This window comes from Terrapene carolina, unplaced genomic scaffold, assembly GCF_002925995.2.
Source record: "Terrapene carolina triunguis isolate 2854851 unplaced genomic scaffold, T_m_triunguis-2.0 Scaffold649, whole genome shotgun sequence".
NCBI classification, from domain to species: Eukaryota; Metazoa; Chordata; order Testudines; family Emydidae; genus Terrapene; species Terrapene triunguis.
Genome location: NW_020665000.1, coordinates 176,482 through 177,079, shown reverse-complemented (window position 1 = coordinate 177,079; position 598 = coordinate 176,482). Strand labels below are relative to the sequence as shown.

The 598-nt window shown below is 70.1% G+C and overlaps 1 protein-coding gene across 2 annotated transcripts in view; it reads right to left on the bottom strand.

Moving 5' to 3' along the window:
• Window positions 1-10: 10 nt before the first annotated feature.
• Window positions 11-598, bottom strand: part of DHX34 (DExH-box helicase 34) — a 4,012-nt gene continuing 3,424 nt past the window's right edge. For both annotated transcript variants that reach the window (XM_026659665.2, XM_026659666.2), the window contains exon 8: window positions 11-571. In XM_026659665.2, the coding sequence (XP_026515450.1) occupies window positions 59-571 (513 nt within the window). In that variant the 3' untranslated portion in view covers window positions 11-58. The remainder of the gene's footprint in view (window positions 572-598) is intronic.

Genomic DNA, 598 nt, shown 5'->3' with positions numbered 1-598 from the left:
GGGGGGTGTCACGGACAGTGTCCAGGCTGCCCCCCAGCCCCTCGTATTGACGTGTGGGTCAGAGCTGTCCCAGACAGCGCACACCCGGCAAGGAGCTGCCAGCCGTGCCCCCACTGGTGGCATGAGCCTGCGCAGGCCCTGCCCCATACCTCAGTTTCCCCTTCCATAGGCTGGGGAGGATGTTTCCGAGCTGCCTCCGGAGCAGAGGGGTACGAAGCTCGGTGGCAAGGTCTCCCTGGGGGGGCTCCAGGGCCCGAGCTGCCCGGGGGCAGACCCTGCCTTGGCCCGGCTGCACTGGGGAAGGTGCAGATACCTCGTGCTGCAGGAACTCCAGCAGCCCCTGCCTCAGCGTCGCCACCTCCCGAGAGTCCGGCCCCCGCCCTGGCTCCCCGCGCCGCCCCTCCAGCTGCCGGTTGAGGAGCCCCTCCCAGGCGGCGCGGAGCTGCAGGGCTGCGGAGAGCAGACGCAGGGCGGCCTCGCTGTCCGGCACGCACAGCTCCAGCCAGGAGTCTGCCACCAGCCGCGTGCAGTCAGCGCTGGTGTCCAGGGCGCGGGAGAACAGCAGGAGAGCCTGGGGGAGAGAGCAATGATCAGATAC